The sequence below is a fragment of the Haliotis rufescens genome, unplaced genomic scaffold (genome assembly GCF_023055435.1).
Source record: "Haliotis rufescens isolate VD_foot unplaced genomic scaffold, xgHalRufe1.0.p SCAF_5, whole genome shotgun sequence".
Lineage (NCBI taxonomy): Eukaryota > Metazoa > Mollusca > Gastropoda > Lepetellida > Haliotidae > Haliotis > Haliotis rufescens.
In genome coordinates this window covers 39,725,016-39,742,326 of record NW_025964223.1, presented here as the reverse complement: position 1 = coordinate 39,742,326, position 17,311 = coordinate 39,725,016, and the positions used below count along the sequence as shown (strand labels likewise).

The 17,311-nt window shown below is 41.5% G+C and overlaps 1 protein-coding gene across 1 annotated transcript; it reads left to right on the top strand.

Annotated features, from left to right (window-relative positions):
- The first annotated feature begins 4,003 nt into the window (after positions 1-4,003).
- Positions 4,004-7,189, top strand: LOC124112388 (uncharacterized protein K02A2.6-like). The gene has a single exon (XM_046472482.2). The coding sequence runs from the start codon at positions 4,004-4,006 to the stop codon at positions 7,187-7,189; it is 3,186 nt and encodes a 1,061-aa protein (XP_046328438.2).
- Positions 7,190-17,311: the final 10,122 nt, after the last annotated feature.

Below are 17,311 nucleotides of genomic sequence, written 5' to 3'. Positions count from 1 at the left end.
TTTCAAGTTTGACGTTTATTGCTTTGTGTACTGTAGTCTCATAGGTTCACTTTTATCAGTGGTGGGACAAGGGTGACCCAGTTGTCTAAGGCACCGCAATTCGCTGTGAAGAGTTGCGTCCCTTAGAAACGCCAGATACCTATAGTCGTGGATTCAATTCCGGTTCGCCCCGGTTATGTTTCTAGGTTTCTCAGCACCATACCCATGCTCGTTGGGTTTCACCAAAGTGGTAAACGTCTGAGACCGGCATCCCCATGGGCTTTCCTCCCACACTAAGCCGACACACTGGAATATTGTTTTAAGCGGTGTTTGACCCAGCTCACTCACTCACTCACCCACCCGCCTTAACAGTGCGAATACATAATGTACTGTCGTCATGTAAAAGATGTTAAGGGTAAATATATAATTATTGTTTAACACTCTCAACACTTTCGGGCACACAGAGAGAGTTTTAGCACTGTGTTGATGACTCTAGGCAAGGTTTTCCTGCTATATATTTTGTTTCCTACTCAAGGCAGCTTACAGGAATGGCATAAATACTCCACAGCATGCTTGTATTTATTTGATAAGGTTTTTTGACAAGCCCACTTTTGTTCCAATCATGATACGTATAGCCTGTCAGGCTCATACCAGTGCTCATGCATTTCAATAGTGGGAACCGTCAGCCGAGCCCAATATGTTTCTGCTAATTTAATATGACACCGTATACGGCAACTAAAGACACCATCACGATTTTATTATGCCGAAAAGTATGCACTATTTAGTATGTTTGTCGCACATCATGTCAAAACTTAAAACTCACAACTTAACACTAACAACGTTAAGGGTCAAAGGGAGACTACTCTTCAAACCCCAGAGGCAAAACCTTGTTGATAATTTTAACTTTATATACACTTTATCATGAAGGTGATCAAACAAAAACATTAACGTCCTTGCACATCAAAATTAATGATATTAAAACACTGAACAGTGTCGAATAACGAACTTCTGTACCAGAATTTTCATGTGCAATATGTGAGGTGGGTGTTGGAAAATCCAAAATGGCTGTTACTGACGGTACACGTCACATATTAGGTCAGTAACAACCATCTTGGATTTTTACTGACGGTATACGGGCTCATGTGGGGTCAGTAGTTCTGCTCTCTGATTGCTCAATCTCACTTTGAGGCATGCTAAAATATCATTTGTTTTATTGTTACCTCACTACTTGGGTTAAGAGTGTTTATTCAGAGCCATTTATTTGTGTTATTTGGATAACTATGTCAAATGGGAATCATTCTGACTGATTCTCTCCCCAGTGACAGTCCTTTGTGTGACCCAGTGGCGTTTGTCATGCCAGGACCTGCCTGTCACAGGTTCAAAGACCACTCTTGTTCCAATCATGATACTTAGCCTGTCATCCTCGTACAGTGCTCATGCATTTCATTAGTGGGAAACCACTACAAGCCTCTGTTACTTTGAACAGACACACTGTGATATGACTGAAACACTGGCTAAAGCAGAGTTAAACTCAGCTCACTTACTCACTGATTATGGGAATAAAAACATAAGACAAAATTGTGCCTGCAATTAAAATCGTATTTATTAAGTCCATAAAAAATATGTTGTCTTATTAATTGTATGTCAGATATTTCAAGGGGAAAACACATACATTGTTTTACACTTAAAGTGGCCTCCACCTCCCCATATAGCCACACCTTCACCACCAAAACATATCCACTGAATAAAATAACAGTAACCATGGTAATTGCTGGCAGTTCAAATAAACAACAGGCAGTCTGTACATTGTTAATATATATGCTTACCATGCAGATTATACATATCAATAAACATCAGTGATTCATTATGACTGCTAAGTTATGCAGTAAAACCAAATTTGGCAGATTTGTATTTATTTTTTAACAAGCAAACAATTACTAGTAAAGGTGGCCTCCACACCCCCTCCACACACACACCCCCCACCACCACCACCACCCCCCCCCCCCCCCCCCCCACCCCACCCCACCCCACCCCACCCTCCTCCCCTTATAGCCACACCTTCACCACCAAAATATATCCCCTGAAATAAATAGTAGTTATTGCACGTTATACCAAGGAGAGGGAGGGGGTTATTGGTTACCACACACAGGACGCCCTTGCCAATAAGAACAACCAGGGCTGAGGGTGTGCAGGTCCTAGTGCTACTAAGCTTCAAGTAAATTACACAAAAAGCTACTGTTGTCATGGCAACTACCTCTGTCAATGTCAATGAGCAGCTCCCTCTACTGCCCTAAGGCAACTACCGTTGTAAAAGGATTGTGGCAACTTCCGCTGCCAGTGACATGATAACTTCCACTTTTGGCCCTGGAAGCAACTACTGCTGCTTGGAGAAAATAGCAGCTAATGTTGTAAAAACATCGTGGCAATTACCGCTAGCAGGGACATGATAACTACCGCTGCCGGCCTAAATGACAACTACCACTTGTGGGCCAATTACTGCCAATTACTGTCAGTACGTAGCACGCTAGCATCCCAAGTACCAAGTTTTCCGACTCCCCAATGTTCTCGGTGCCTTAGGTTTAGTACCTCCAAATCTGTTGACTGACATTGGGAGAGTACCCGGGTTTGTTGCCAGAAATACAGCCCTTCTGACAATCTGGGTAATGCAGAAGGCTGCAGTGTTAGGGAGTCTTAACATTCTCAGAAACGTTCTGGGACGGTTTGGTTTGGTAGCCCTTCCTTGGAGAAGTCCCATTTGCTCTCTGGGCTGCATGTAGAGGAGACAAGGACCCTGAGCTGATGATGAGCCTAACAAGCCTGACTGTGCCAGATCAGTCAAATCCACCCATGGAATGACCTACAATATGTAGAGGGCGTCATGGAAAATCATCAATACAAAATTCTTTGGAATAGGCCAGTATACAGCCTCACACCTGTCTGTAGTGTTTAGCCTTTTGTTCAGCGGTATGTTTACTAGCAGTATTACCGAGGTTATGTCCCTTGTACAATATTATGGGACAGCAAGTAAACAATCAAGCATGGTTACCGCTGTGTTGCGTTTTCTTCAACACGTTGTTCCATCGACTCATATTAATTGCATACAAGTTTACCAACTTGTAAACATCATATTGGCGACGAGCGATGGCAGATAATCAAGACGGTGAGGTTCGTCAACCGCCTGCGCCCGCGGGACCGGTGACTGTATCGTTACCAAGTTGACTGCAAGTCGGATGGGAAGTTAGTGAGGTGGAATAAGTGGCGCTCCCGATTGGAAAACAATGTGTTTGTCGGATATAACATCACAGATGACAGGCAAAAGAAAGCGTTGCTATTATCGTTTGCTGGGGACGATTTGAATGACATCGTTGATGCGAAACCGGCAGGTGAATTAACCCCTATTGACAATGAGACACATTTTGGAAAGCTTGTCACGGCGATAACGAATCACTTCAATCCACAAGTTAATCTGGAATTCCAGAGATATTGCTTTCGTCAATTAAAACAGAAGTCGGATTCAATTGATGAGTTTTATCATGAACTGAGACAGCATGCAAGCACATGTGATTTTGGTGATAGAATTGAAGCGGAGGTAAAATCTCAACTCATAGCTGGTTGCAAGTCGAACAAAGTTCGTGAGAAAGGCCTGAGTACCCCAGGCATGACATTGGCTGATTTGTTAACTCATGCCAGAACTCTAGAACTTACACATGAACACTCCAAACAAATTCAGTCCTCCACTCAATCCCAAAATGTGAACACTCACCAGGAAAACGCCATGACCCATAAGCACCATAAAAGAAAGCCACAGAAAACTTCTGATAACCATGATAACCATGAGAAGTCACAGAAACAGCAAACTTGTTTTAATTGTGGACGTGCTTGGCCTCATAGTGGGGGTCAGAGAAACTGTCCTGCTTTTGGAAAAAAGTGTGTGAAATGTGGAAAATCAAATCATTTTGCCAATGCGTGTAAAGATGGACATACAAATGCACCACGTGGTCGAGGGCATTTGAAGAATGTTCACATGGTTGATGACTGCGGGGAAGAGACTTCTGATGAAGATGAGTTTGTCTTTCTGTCACAAGGTGAGAAAACCAAATCTCCAAAGTTCACCATGAAGATTAATGGACAACCTGTTATCATGTTAGCAGATTCAGGTGCATCTATCAACACAATTTCAAAAACTGTGTACCAGTCCCTCCGACCTAAACCCAATCTACAAGAATGCAGAACAAAGGTGTTTCCTTATGGAAAGAAGAAACCAGTGCATGTGCTAGGACGTTTCACAGCCACGATTGCATCGAAGACCGCATCTGCTGAAGCGAAAATATGTGTCGTGTCTGACGTTGATGAGTGTTTGTTGAGTTGGCAAATGGCACAGGAACTTCATCTGCTAAAAATACATGAATCCGTGTATTCTTGCAAATCTGAAGATCTGATTACAGAATACAGTGATTTGTTCACGGGACTCGGCAAGCTGAAAGATGTGAAAGTACAGTTGCATATCGACAAAGATGTTCAACCAGTGGCTCAACAGTACAGACGTGTACCATTTCATGTCAGGAAGGACATAGAAACCCAGATCAAATCTGATTTGGAACGTGACGTCATTGAACGAGCTTCAGGTCCAACACCCTGGGTGTCTCCTTTAGTGGTAGTCCCTAAACCAAGTAGTCCTGGCAAGGTGAGAGTTTGTGTTGACATGAGATATCCAAATACAGCCATAAAGCGAGAAAGACACAACTCACCAACACTGGAAGAACTCACAACTATTCTCACAGGGGCTAAAGTTTTTAGCAAACTTGACCTTAATCAGGGTTATAACCAGCTTGAATTGGTCGAAGAATCCCGGAATATCACCACTTTTGCCACACACCTTGGATTATTCAGGTACAAACGCTTGAATTTTGGAATCAACAGTGCTGCTGAAGTATTCCAAGAAACCATTAGACAAGCTGTCAGTGGTTTGAATGGTGTCATCAATATCAGTGACGACATTCTGGTCCATGGGGGTGATCAACAGTCAAATGACACAAATCTACATGCCTTGTTTGAACGTCTCCGTGAAATGGGACTAACTTTAAACAGTGACAAGTGTGTTTTCAACAAGCATTCAATTGAGTTTCTTGGACATGTGTTCAGTGCTGATGGCATAACACCAAGCCAGGCAAAACTGTCTGCAATCCTAGATATGCCACCACCCAAAAATGTTTCGGAAGTGAGGAGCTTGCTTGGAATGATGAACTTAGGTGGTGCTCGTCATGTTCCAAATTATGCGACAGTAACCTATGAACTCCGCCACCTGACTCGCAAGGATGCTCAGTGGGACTGGACAGAGAAACACCAAACAGCCCTTGACAACCTGAAATCTGAACAGTGTAAAGCGACAACACTGAGTTTCTTTGATCCACAAAAACATACAGAGCTGTATGTTGACGCAAGCCCTGTTGGTTTGTGTGCGGTGCTTACTCAACCAGATTCAGATGGAAAACCCAAAGTGATTCAGTTTGCAAGCAGATCGCTCACACCCACAGAACAGAGGTACTCTCAAACTGAACAGGAAGCTTTGGCTGTCACTTGGTCTTGTGAACATTTTCACATATATGTGTTTGGATCAGTGTTTACCATATTCACCGATCATAAGCCATTAACTACACTGTTCGGGAACCCAAAGGCATCGTTACCTCCCAGAATTGAAAGATGGGTGATGAGGATTCAGCAATATCAATTCAAGATTGTCTACAGACCAGGAGCAGATAATCCGGCAGATTATCTTAGTAGACATCCAGTCCAGATATGTGCAAGTCATAGAGAAGAGAAGATTGCTGAAGAATACATTAACTATGTTGTTACCACAGCAATCCCTAAAACCATGACGACAGACTATGTTGCTAAGGCAACAAGGAATGACCCAGTATTACAAGCTGTTATTCAGGCCTTGAACACAGGCAACTGGAAGTCAAGCAATAATGTAGACAAGGTGTATGACTCTTTGTACAAGTGTCGTAATGAACTGTCTGTCGCCATGAACAATCAAATACTGTTGAAAGGTGCTCAAATTGTGTTGCCACCAAGCTTACGCAGACAAGCTGTTGATCTAGCTCATGCTGGTCACCAGGGCATCGTGAAAACAGTTTCCCTGCTTCGTGAGAAGATATGGTTTCGTGGATTGCACAATATGGTGGAACATGTGGTTAAAAACTGCATGACATGTCAAATCACAACTGATTTGCCAGCACGTGAACCCCTCAAAATGTCAGAATTGCCAGATGGACCATGGCAAGAGCTTAGTGCTGATTTCGGTCAGATATCAACTGGTGAATATCTGCTGGTGGTGCAAGATGAATATTCACGTTATGTCATTGTAGACATACTTAAGGGCATCTCTGGTCGCAATGTAATTCCAAGACTTGAGAAAATCTTTTCAGAGTTTGGGATACCACATCAGCTCAAGACGGACAATGGCCCACCATTTAATGGCTACGAGTTCAGTACATATGCAGAGCACACTGGATTCAAACATCGGAAAATAACTCCATTATGGCCGCAAGCCAATGCAGAAACTGAACGCTTCATGCGTACCATCAAAAAGTGCATTAAAGGTGCTATTGCACAAGGACAAAACTGGAAACAGGAAATGTATCGATTCCTGTTGTCTTACCGGACAACACCACACACGTCAACAGGTGTTCCTCCAGCAACCGCCATGTTTAACAGAAATCTGCGAAATCGTCTGCCTAGTTTGTCCAAGTCATCAAAATCCAGAAACAGGAAAAAGAGACAGAGAGACATGGCAGCTGCCATGAAGCAGTATGCTGACAGAAAGGCTTATGTCAAGCCACACAGTTTCAAGGAAGGGGATGCAGTTCTCCTGAAAGACATGTCAATGAGGAAGTCCAACACCCCATATGAGCCTGTGCCTTTAACAGTAACATCCACAAAAGGCTCGATGATCAGTGCAGAGTGTGGGGGGAGGAAGGTAACAAGAAACAGCAGTTTCTTTAAGACGTCACCCCAACATCCTACTCACTCCAATATTCAGGACACAGTTGACACACCTGAATGTGATGGTCAACAAGTTCCAGTCAGTGACAATGAAGATCAAGCAGTGATTGATCCTATTGAACATGTTGAACCAAATGTACCTATGCGCAGAAATCCAACAAGAGATCGAAGACCTCCGAGTAAATACAAGGACTTTTTCATGTAAAGTGCAATGTGCAAATGTGTGCACATGTGAACTGAAGCCTGAACTGTGTTTGAAATTATGTGTTCAGTTAATTCATTAATTGAAAGCTGGATTATGTTTTAAGATCTAGTCAATAGATATCAGTATTATTACTTTCAGCAAAGAGACTATATTTGCAATAATGTGAAGATTTTCACAGGTATATTTTGTCTTGGCAATTTCATGTTGTCACAAGTTCTTGAAGTTAACTCATAGGTTAAACTAAGTCATTTAGCCAGTCTAATTATTGATCCCTCAATAAGTATCCAAGGAGGGGAGAGGTTGTAGTGTTTAGCCTTTTGTTTAGCGGTATGTTTACTAGCAGTATTACCGAGGTTATGTCCCTTGTACAATATTAGCAAGTAAACAATCAAGCATGGTTACCGCTGTGTTGCGTTTTCTTCAACACGTTGTTCCATCGAACATGGAGTCCATCGACTCATATTAATTGCATACAAGTTTACCAACTTGTAAACATCATACTGTCCAGGCCAACAAACCTGACAAACCTGAAAAGTCTAATGGAATCATTTCTGTTATTGCATTTTCTGTCCCTTTTGACACTAATGTGATTAACAAGATTGAGGAAAAACATGGCAAATATGCAGACCTCGCTTACGAAATGTCACGCTTACATCCCAAGAACCAAGTTGACAACTCCTCATTGTTCTCGGTGCCTTAGGTTTGGTACCTCCCAATCTGTTGACTGAAATTGGGAGAGTACCCAGGTTTGTTGCTAGGAATACAACCCTTCTGACAATATGTTTATTGCAGAAGGTTGCAGTGTTGGGGAGTTTTCACTTTCTCCAAAACATTCTTAGTGGGTTTGACTAGGCAGCGCTTCCTTGGAGAAGTCCCATTTGCTGTCTAGGCTGGGTGTAGAGGGGGCAAGAACCCTGAGCTGATGATAAGCCGAACCAGCCTGACTGTGCCAGGATCACCCAAACCCAATTTGCTGCATCTTGTGCTTTAATCTAATAATAATATCTCCTGCAGGACATTCAGCAAAGTCATTTGCACGAGACACAGTGTGTGCTAAATACAGGCGTCAGGCTCATCACACAATGCTTAATTCCCAACCACATAACACCGGTCCTGAAAGAACTGCATTGGCTACCAGTGAGACTGGGAATCATGTCACTGACAAATCTCTTTCACAGAATCAGGTTATGGTTCCAGCAGCTTGTATTTGGGACAATCATTTAAGAGTTTCTGAAAAGAGTAGAAGGGCAGGTGGATTTTTTGCTGGAGCTGGGTCACTGTTATTGAACACAGATATATATAAAGTTCAAACTTAATCTTGAGTCCTGAGCCAAGGAAGGGGTCACCAAGGTGGATGGAGTTTTGGCTGGAGCTAGATCTTGGATCTCTGTTGCTCGACACAGTAATGGCACCTGAATAGATCTGAAATGAAATGAAATGAAGCCAAGGTTCACAGCAGGAGAGTCACTGCAACCTTCATTAGATTATTATCCTGGGACTAATTCAAAGAAGAAATCTGTAGAAATACAAAAGAAACCCGAAATGAGAAAATGCATTACAAGTGCAGAAGGGGTGTATGGTAATGGTAAATCGTTTCTTTCTGCTTTTACATGTTTAGTATATTTCAAAAAGAAACCGGTCAATCTAGGACAAAGTTAAATTGACCTCTCGCCAAAACTTTCATTCATTCTGGCTGATATATTGTGACTGGATTCACAGCTGAAAGGAATAGGCTATGAGGATGGATTCACTGAAATCCTCAATACTTGATACTTGGCTGTTGGTCTGAGACAGGCTGGAACCACTGCTCCCAGGAACAGGGCTGACAATGGATTTCATCAAAGTCTGGCTGTAGTCTTGTGACAGGTTGCTTTCACTGCTGAAGATGGAATCATCCAAATCTGGGCCCAATGACGTCTGGCTGATTGTTTCTTCATCTAGACTGCATGCACTGGTAATTGAAGGCAGCCTGAAGGTGGCATCATGAAACTCAGGGCCCAATGACGTTTGGCTGATTGATGCTTGATCTAGGCTGCAAGCACTGTCAACCTGAAGCTTCCTGAATGTTGAATCATCAAAATCTGGGCCCAATGACGTCTCGCTGATTGTTGGTAGATCCAGGCTGCATTCACTGTCGACCAGAAGAGGCTGGAAGCTCGAAACAGCGATATCTGGGCCCAATGATGTCTGGCTGATTGCTGCTTCACCTATGCTGCATTCACTGTCAATTGGAAGCGGCTGGAATGTAGAGTCATCAAAATCCGGGCCCAATGAAGTCTGGCTAATTGTTGTAAGATCCAGACTGCATTCACTGTCAACTGGAAGAGGCTGGAAGGTGGAAACATCGAAATCCGGGCCCAGTGAAGTCTGGCTGATTGTTTCTTGATGCAGGCTGCATTCGCTGTCAACTGGAAGCGGCTGGAAGGTGGAAACATCGAAACCCAATGAGGTCTGGCTGATGTTCTGACTCAGGCTTGATTCACTGCAAATAGTAACAGGCATGAAATGAGGTGGTGAGAGTTCAGCAATAAACTCTTCGACGATTGAGGTTTGGCTTGCACTGGTGCCAGCAGGGAGGGACATATCACATGGGCTTGGGAATATGCTTCCACTGGTGTCAGCATGGAGGGATGTATGATTTCGGCTGGGGAATACATGTCTGCTCTCTAATAGAAACATAGAAGGAAGGTCATTAGTGTCAGTACAGTTAGAAGTAAAGTTAGGATAGTCTGAATGAAGCACACTAGTATTTGGACTAAAAAAACCTGCATTATGAATATTCAGATACTGGTTTGGGATGAAGGATGGGAAGGAAATAGGTTGTTCAAACTGTTGTAGGATGCTATTGTAGAAGATGGAGGATCTAGTGGTGGGGCATATTAGGCTGGTGGACCTCATTGTAGGACTGGAGGGGATGACAGCATCAGTGTCGTGGCAGGGAGGGTCATCCAGGTTCACCCAACTCTCACTGGGACACAGCATGTTGTGCCTCTGAAGTATCAATGTGGGATTTATTTAGATTCATTTCACACAAAGCACAATATACAGGTACTGTCACGTGTTAAGCTTGTTTACATGAGTGGTTTACATTGTGAACTTATACAGGGATTTTGATGGAGACAATTGGCATGAGGACATTTTCATCATCCTATCAACTATATATAAATATATACCAAATTTTAAAACAATCTGTTGGACATTTTAGATGACAATCCATGTCCTGGAAAGTGAACCAATATCAAACCCTGCCTTGATGAATGTAAAAGCTAGAGTTCTTGTGTTTTGAAGTTGGACATGTCAATATTATGTGTGTTGTTTAGATGAGAATACCTCTAGAGTTGATCTTTGCACCAGATCAAGGTGAAACACAGGAAAAACTGTAGAATCCAGATAATCGATCAAACAACAGAAACCTGACAACAAGATAGACATGAAGTTACTTATAACATCTTGATGTTTTATCAGTATAAATAGAGTGGGCTTTTTTATATCGAAAGATGCTTTTATGTTATAACTACATGTATAAGCATATTTCATGGCTAAAAGCTAAATACCAAAAGTCGTTATGAAGACAGTGTGAGCGGCAAAGTACCTGTCTCCCACACTTGTTAGGCATGTAGTAATGACAATGAGGTAATAAAAAAAACAACCTAGGACCTGTAACACGGTGAGAAAATAATAATATTGTTATAATTCATCTTTTTTTAAACAAGTCCACAAAAAGTATCTGTTTAGAAGAAAGAGAATAATAAGAATAATAATAAAGAGGAAAAAAGAAATAACTGCAATAGAACATATACAATTGCAAGTATGGAATATGTATAGTCACTGGTAATGTACATTCATAGTCGTTCGACATAGTTACTGACTTTTGATTTGAGATATCAATTAAATGACATGAGTAAATTTTCATCATTTGATCAACCTTTCAAAGGACATTCTTCTATATCACATGTATCATCATTAAATAATGAAAGTAGTTTGAAATCAGGAACAGAAGAATACTGGACTTGATGTGCAGTTAGGATTCCAACCATATCTTACTAAAAATATTATTAGGCCTTTTGAAGGCCTAAGACATCATTCTCAATTTTCGAAAGCACAGGGACTGGAAAATATCACAGTGCGTTTGACAGACTGTGGCAGTAACTTGCTGCTTGCCAAAACCTGTCAGTTTGATGGATCTTCCCTAGACTTTTTTTTGCGAAACAAAGCTTTAGCTTTTTAGCCCACAGAAACCGATGACGGTTTAGACAACACCCCATCATTTTCAGTAGATCTAAGATCATCTTAGTGTTCATGTATGGACCTTTATTAGCAAAGCTTACTAGACTGAAAGAAAGGTTTACTAGACTTGGGCTACGGACTGGTGGCTAAAGACACAGACTGCTGTTTAGGTGAATCGATGACGTTTTTGTGTGGGCCGTTCATAAACATGATCAGAATTGTGGTCAATTTGGGGGTCGAAACAACCGTGGTGGCTCCAGAATTACCGAAATACTTACAACGTGCGTCTAAATATGATAGGCAAACAAGCTGGTAAATGAAGGAATAGATAATACAACAGTAATCTAAAGGAAAACGTAAGCAAAATGGGCTTCAAAACGTTGAATATTTGCTGGTTGTCAAAGATGGCCTGTTTTGTTTACAATTCCAACAAACACAAATCCAGAGACATTTCGGGAGAAACCAAAAGGAATTCATACAAAATAACATCTACAAACCTGTCTGCAGAAACAAGAAGGCACTTGAACTCAAACAGGTCTCTGAAATCTGTTAAAAAAACAACTGAAATAGCAACGATACGCTTCTGTCAACGAAGAATCGTAGGAGCCGGGTCTTGAACTTGTTTTGAACTGTTACCGTAGCAACACCGGAAATAGATTTGAACCAAAAGTTTTTTTTGTATTCACGAATGGAAATATGCTTCTATATCCAGTAGAACATTATTTAAATCATAATCGCAAAATAAAACTTACATTTAAATAAAATGTACTGCTGGTTGCCGACTCTCTGTGCGCTGCGTCAACTTTGTAACATGTAGAGACGGAGCCTGGCGGAAAGGAAACTAGTCAACTCGTTCACACGAAGACCCGCAAATTATCGCGCAACATCAATGACAATCGTTAGCGATATTGGGAGTTAGTCTCTTTTAGGTTTAAACGTGACATGACGGTGCCTATGAAGATTGAAGGAAATGTTTATTCAAAATAATACAAGAGTCAGTTGTCTGTATCAAAAGTCTTTTGTGAAGAATATTTGAGAAAGTGCCTAAAGACGATCGGATGTATAAGTGGTTCCCCATGCTTGTCAGTCCGGGTTGATTATTTAAACTGAATTATCTGAATAAAGAAACAGGTGAAAGAAATGAGTACATAATACACGTACATTTTCTGGGGATTTGAACAGTGGCAATTAAATCTTATGTTCAAGGAATTAATAATATCATATTTTAAAAAAAGTGTCATTCGTTTTTTAACCGGCATAAAATTAAGCTCGTGCATGAAGCCGATGTAGTAGGCTCAAACGACACCCTCTTAACTCGACCCTAGCGTCTAGGCGGAAAGGGGAGGGGGGTCGGGGGTCGGGGGCGGGGGGGGGGGGGGGGGGGGGGGGGGGGGGAGGAGGAGGTTTCAACCCTGCGGTACATTAGACGAATGGGTCACCTTCATCCTTTTATTATACTAGAAGTGCCGACTTCCTACATTTGCCGCCATTGGTTCCGATTCGGCTGTCCGTATACACGGGACTGATTACATTCATATTTGTGTGTAAGTGTAAAAGCGAAACATAATTGCCATGGTTACATACATATAATTAAATAAACACGCCCTTATTTATACACAATTCTTATTCTGACAAAATGAATCCCAAATAGGCCCAAGTATTATATCCTTTATTTGTAAATACCACACTGTGATTGTGTGCTTTTACAAAATGTAATAGTCTCAGACCTGCATCACTTCTGGATTTCCTCCCATTCTGAGCAGACACGCCGTTTGTAAACTGAAATACTGTATAATGCGGCGTGAAAAGTCACCCGCTCACTTACATGACATACCGACCGTGTAGATCCGGGTTAGAATACGTCTTCTGCACCTATGATTGCCGAAAGAGGTGACTATATGCTTGTCGTAAGAGGCGACTAACGGGATCGGATGGTCAGGCTCGCTGACTTGGTTGATGCATGTCATCGTATCCCAATTGCGTGGATCCATGCTCATGTTATCAATCACTGGATTGTCTGGTCCAGATTCGATTATTTACAGACCACCGTCATATGGCTGGAATATTGCTGAGTGCGGAGTTAAACAACAAACAAACATGACATACTGTTATCATATACTAACTTGCAAGACAAAAGTATATTGTTGGACTCAGGTTTTCTGACTTTTGGACTGTGAATATGACCTTGTTAATGGTGCGTCATCGTTAACTGACAGCTGTATCATTGCTCATGGTATCAACCACTGGGACTTCTACCCAGACGATTATGTCCAGGCAGCAGTGATATACTTAGAGAATTGATGATTATATTTCTTTCATTTATTTGTCTTATTGCATTTTGTTTAGGATAACATGTTTGTAATTAGTTTGTAATTATAATGATAATTTGCACGTTAATAAATGGAATCACGCCAAAACACTGTGCTCACGATTTCCTCCTCCTTTCAATGTTTCCAGGTATAATATTTGTTTGTTTGTTTGTTTGTTTGTTTGTTTGTTTGTTGATTAACGTCGCAGACAGTGCAGTGATTGATATCATGTGCATCAATCCACACAATTGGGGTCGATGACATGCATCAACCAAGTCAGTCAGCCTGACCGTCCGATCCCGTTAGTCGCATCTTACGACAAGCACAGTCGCCTTTTACAGCAAGCAGCGGTTGCTGAAGACCTAAATATCACCTACATTTTTAAAGACACCTTGAATTCCAGCATGTGAACTAGACACTTCGCTACAATAACCAAGGGTGAATTTTTCAGAAGTTTATGTACGCTTCATTGACTATTAAAGAAATAATTGGTGTGTAAACTTTCACGAAAGGCTACAGCAACAGATTTGTGATAGTATCATCATCTGTGTGATTTTTTAAGTTTGACGTTTATTGCTTTGTGTACTGTAGTCTCATAGGTTCACTTTTATCAGTGGTGGGACAAGGGCGGACCAGTTGTCTGAGGCGCCGCAATTCGCTGTGAAGAGTTGCGTCCCTTAGAAACGCCAGAAACCAGGATTTAATTCCGGTTCACAACGGTTATGTTTCTAGGTTTCTCAGCACCATACCCATGCTCGTTGGGTTTCACCAAAGTGGTAAACGTCTGAGACCTGCATCACCATGGGCTTTCCTCCCACACTAAGCCGACACACCATAAGTCAAAATATTGTTTTAAGCGGTGTTTGACCCAGCTCACTCACTCACTCACTAATTCACCCGCCTTAACAGTGTGAACACATAATGTACTGTCATCATGTAAAAGATGTTAAGGGTAAAAATATAATTATTGTTTAACACTCTCAACACTTTCGGGCACACAGAGAGAGTTTTAGCACTGTGTTGATGACTCTAGGGAAGATTTCCTGCTATATATTTTGTTCCTACTCAAGGCAGCTTACAGGAATGGCATAATTACTTCACAGCATGCTTGTATTTAAAGATAAGGTTCTTTGACCAGCCCACTTTTGTTCCAATCATGATATGTATAGCCTGCCAGCCTCATAGCAATGGTCATGCATTTCAATAGCGGTCTGCTAACCTGTTATGACAACGTATACGGCAACTAAAGGCACCATAAGGATTTTATTATGCCTAAAAGTATACACTTTTTGGTATGTTTGTCGCGCGTCGTGTCAAAACCTAACACTGACAACGTTAAGGGTCAAAGGGAGACTACTCTTCAAGCCCCAGAGGCCAAACCTTGTTGATAATTTTAACTTTATATACTCTTTATCATGACGGTGATCCACAAAAATATTAACCTCCTTGCACATCAAAATTAATTATATTAAAACACAGAACAGTGTCGAATAACGAACTTCTGTTCCAGTATTGTCATGTGAATGTGTGACGTGGATGTTGGAAAATCCAAAATGGCTGTAACTGACGGTACACGTCACATATTAGGTCAGTATCAACCATCCTGGATTTTTACTGACGGTATACGGGCTCATGTGGGGTCAGTAGTTCTGCTCTCTGATTGCTCAATCTCACTTTGAGGCATGCTAAAATATTATTTGTTTTATTGTTACCTCACTACTAATGGAATTGGATCTTGACGAATCTTGGTAAACAGTGTTTATTCAGAACCATTTATTTGTGTTATTTGGATAACTATGTCAAATGGGAATCATACTGACTGATTCTCTCCCTAGTGACAGTCCTTTGTGTGGCCCAGTGGTGTTTGTCATGCCAGGACCTGCCTGTCACAGGTTCAAAGACCACTCTTGTTCCAATCAAAATACTAAGCCTGTCATCCTCGTACAGTGCTCATGCATTTCATTAGTGGGAAACCACTACAAGCCTCTGTCACTTTGAGCAGACGCACTGTGATATGACTGAAACACTGGCTAAAGCAGAGTTAAACTCAACTCACTCACTGATTAGGGGAATAAAAACATAAGAAAAAATTGTGCCTCCAATTAAAATCGTATTTATTAAGTCCATAAAAAAATAAGTTGTCTTATTTATTGTGTGTCAGATATTTCAAGGGGAAAACAAATACATTGTTTTACACTTAAAGTGGCCTCCACCTCCCCATATAGCCACACCTTCACCACCAAAACATATCCACTGAAATAAAAAATAGTAATCATGGTAGTTACTGGCAGTTCAAATAAACAACAGGCAGTCTGTACATTGTTGATATATATACTTACCATGCAGATTATACATATCAATAAACATCAGTGATTCGTTATGATTGCTAAGTTGTGCAGTAAAACCAAATTTGGCAGATTTGTATTTATCTTTTAACAAGCAAAAAATTACTAGTAAAGGTGGCCTCCACCTCCCCTTATAGCCACACCTTCGCCACCAAAACATATCCACTGAATAAAATAATAGCAAGAGAGAGATGTATAAGTGAAGTAAACTTGGCTTTATGAAATACTTATCAATGAACACCAGTGATTCAATATGATTGCTAAGTTGTACAGTAAAACCAAATTAATGCCAGATTTGTATTTATTTTTTAACAAGCAAACAATTACTAGTAAAGGTGGCCTCCACCCCCCCTTATAGCCACACCTTCACCACCAACAAGCATATCCTCTGAAATAAATAGTAGTTTTTGCACGTTATACCAAGGAGAGGGAGGGGGTTATGGGTTACCACACACAGGACGCCCTTGCCAATTAGAACATTGGCTGAGGGTGTGCAGGTCCTAGTGCTACTAAGCTTCTAGTAAATTACACAAAAAGCTACTGTTGTCATGGCAACTACCTCTGTCAATGTCAATGAGCAGCTCCCTCTACTGCCCTAAGGCAACTACCGTTGTAAAAGGATTGTGGCAACTTCCGCTGCCAGTGACATGATAACTTCCACTGTTCGGCCCTGGAAGCAACTACTGCTGCTTGGAGAAAATAGCAGCTAATATTGTAAAAAACATCATGGCAACTACCGCTAGCAGGGACATGATAACTACCGCTGCCGGCCTAAATGACAACTACCACTTGTGGGCCAATATACGTGGCAATTGGTTGCTCCCCATTGTTCTTGGTGCCTTAGTACCTCCAAATCTGTTGACTGACATTTGGAGAGTACCCGGGTTTGTTGCCAGAAATACAGCCCTTCTGACAATCTGGGTAATGCAGAAGGCTGCAGTGTTAGGGAGTCTTAACATTCTCAGAAACGTTCTGGGACGGTTTGACTTGGCAGCCCTTCCTGGGAGAAGTCCCATTTGCTGTCTGGGCAACATGTAGAGGAGGCAAGGACCCTGAGCTGATGATGAGCCTAACAAGCCTGACTGTGCCAGATCAGTCAAATCCACCCACAGCAGACCAACAATATGTAGAGGGCGTCATAGAAAATCATCAATACAAAAATCTTTGGAATAGGCCAGTATACAGCCTCACACCTGTCCAGGCCAACAAACCTGACAAACCTGAAAAGTCTAGTGAAATCA

Excerpts from the sequence above, each read along its gene's own strand:
- LOC124112388 (XM_046472482.2), top strand. The coding sequence starts at position 4,004 with ATGGTTGATGACTGCGGGGAAGAGACTTCTGATGAAGATGAGTTTGTC.